This window comes from Propithecus coquereli, unplaced genomic scaffold (genome assembly GCF_000956105.1).
Source record: "Propithecus coquereli isolate 6110/MARCELLA unplaced genomic scaffold, Pcoq_1.0 Scaffold101, whole genome shotgun sequence".
Lineage (NCBI taxonomy): Eukaryota > Metazoa > Chordata > Mammalia > Primates > Indriidae > Propithecus > Propithecus coquereli.
The window spans coordinates 1,803,131-1,805,940 of NW_012133970.1; the positions used below are offsets into that span (position 1 = coordinate 1,803,131).

General features: G+C 33.8%; 1 protein-coding gene across 1 annotated transcript in view; it reads left to right on the forward strand.

Moving 5' to 3' along the window:
• TEX11 (testis expressed 11) overlaps positions 1–2,810 on the forward strand; it is a 293,818-nt gene that overhangs the window by 147,583 nt on the left and 143,425 nt on the right. Inside the window, 1 exon segment of the mRNA XM_012642929.1 lies at positions 1,011–1,096. Within this exon segment, the coding sequence (XP_012498383.1) occupies positions 1,011–1,096 (86 nt within the window).

Below are 2,810 nucleotides of genomic sequence, written 5' to 3' on the forward strand. Positions count from 1 at the left end.
TCATTGTAATTTATTAATAGTACAATAAAGTAAAATAGTTGTTACTATTGTAGCAACTTGTTGTTGAACTTGAATGGTCAAGAAAAGGTTAAATTGTGCTTAAGAATACTAGGAAGTATGTTTAATTTATAGAAAATTTAATAACTTTCATGAAGAAACTGTCAGCTAACTAGAAAACTCGATTATACAGAATAACTCCTTTTCCTAAAAGCCCGGTTAGACAAAGTTTTATTGTGATATCTAATTATACACTTATAATTTCAAAGTATCATAATATTTTAAGTAGATACATTTATTAGCTGTTTACTCTCATGTGAGTATTTTTACCTAAGTCATGGAACAAACTACGTTTGCTGACTGGGCTAAGGCGTCAGAGATTCTTAACGTTCTAATCAAGACTTCTGTGGAAATTGATAGTTTACATGAAAGGGGCATAAGGGAAGGAGGTATAGAATTCTGTTATAGTTTAAACTGTACTTTAATGTGCTAATGTATTTGAACTCTCAGTAAACGTCTAGACCAGAAACAATCAGACACAAGTTACGATTTAAAGTAATAAAGTTTATGTGTAAGCGTGGACTTAAAGTATTTTACAAAGGCTTTAAGGTATAATTGGCCTTTCTTGTGAACTTGATCTGATCTATTTAGTACAGAATAGGATAAACACTTCTTATTAATGATTTCTGGCATTGCTGTCTGCTCATTCACAATAACCTTATTAAGGCACCAGATGATGATCAAATTTGGAACATGGAAAATAAGTTTAAAAGAGATTAAGCTGGGAAACTATCACCGATTGATAGGAGAATTACCGTGATTCTAGCAAACTCTGATTGTATTATATAATCAATTACAGTAGTAAACCTAAAATTGATGATGAAAACCTGTCTGAATGTGGTTGTTTTTGTAGCCATTACTTAAAGTTTATAGGTTCTGAGTATAGTTAGCACTCTTTATTTAATGTAATAGATCTAGGTTCTTTTTTTCAGAACTTTGTTTTTTTTCTTTAGGTCACCAAACAGGAAAACAACTGACCACAGAATTAGTAGACTGGTTACACAACATTCTGTGGAAAAAAGCTGCCAGAAGTTTTGAGGTTTGAGAATAATCTATTTTCATTCTTTATATTCTTTCTCCACTATAGCAAAAAAATGTGTTCACTATAAAAATCACAGAGCATCAAATACTTTAATAATCTCTCTCCATTTGGATATTATATATTTATTAAAATTCACAATATAAAGTGTTAATGAGCATTGTACAAAAATTTATTAGAAAACAATAAGACATGGTTCCTCCTCATTGGGAGCTTACAGTACAGGGAAATATCATCATTGATATTAAGATATAGGAATGTAATTTATTTTAACATGAGGGCTGAGAAATTCAGAGGGTTTTTATTCCTTTAAAAAGTTGTGGTGCAGCCGGATATGGGGGCCTGTGCATGTAATCTCAGCTACTTGAAAGGCTGAGGCAGGAGGACTGCTTGAGCCCAGGAGCTCTAGACCAGCCTGGGCAACATAGCATGACCCTCTCTCAATAAAGAAAAAGTTGTGGTGCAATTAAAAAAATGCAAAAACAACTTTGCAAAACAAACCAGATTTCTGACAGAAAAATTTGAAACTAAAGATAAGCTTTTTTAAAATAAAAAGCAAAGAACAGTCATTCATAATCTGATCACTCTTAAAATTTTGGTATATTTCCTTCTAATCTTTGTGTACATTTATGTGTCTATGTATATAAATCAAATGGGATGTACTATTAAAAAATAGTTGTGGTGCACTTCCACTACCAATTAATATGTAGTAACAGGGACTGGTTTATGTCCCTGCTTGAGCAGCACCTCCTCCAAACAAAAATGAGGCAAAATACATGAAACGAAGAAAAATGGTTTTTGATGACACTGAACATCAGGCAATGAAAGAGAATGATCCCTGAGAGATAAGAAGTAAGGTGAGCACTGCCAATTGTGCAGCTTACTGCCTTGAGTTTCTAGGCTATAGCACAGGAAGGGGAACTGAAGTGGAGCTTGGCAGGCATCTTGATTTGAGGAGATGGAGCTGAGAGTTGAGGGAGACCAAGGCAGCTAGAGTTCATAAGACAGGGTATCAAAAAGGAGTGCATAGCACAGAGAGAGAAACCTAGTGATTACAAGGTATTCCTCCAGTGTTTAGTAGAGTACTAATAAGGACATACATGAAACAAAATTAACTAAAGCTGGGGGAATAACCATCTAAGAATATTAGAGGAAATAGTGCCCAGCACTCACATGGGGCTGGGAAGATGGCTTGTTCTTACCTCTTAGACTGCAAAACCTCTAATTCGTGGAGCATTGTGTAGAAAACTCAGAAAGGTCTAGTCTCAGAAATGGGGATCAATTATTCCTACACTGAGTCATGCTCAAGACCCACCTAAAACTTATAAAAGTATAATGTGAAAGCATCAAATTGAATCCAAGGAACTTAATTGCTTCCTAGAGCAGAGCTCAAGAATATTTATAGGAATACAAAACTACAGCACCAAACCTGATAATGTTCACAATGTCTGGCATCTAATGAAAAATCACCAAGTTTGCAAAGAGGCAGAGAAACACAACCTATGATGAGGAGAATAAGCAATCAATTGAAACTGACTCAGAACTGACATAGAAGTTAGCATGAACAGAAAAGAATATTAAAATACTTCTTATAATTGTATTCCATACATTTAAAAAGTTAAGTAGAGACATAGAAGCTATATAAAGATCCAAATTAAACTTCTAGAGATGAAAACTATAATGTCTAGGATGCAAAATATATTGGATAGTATTA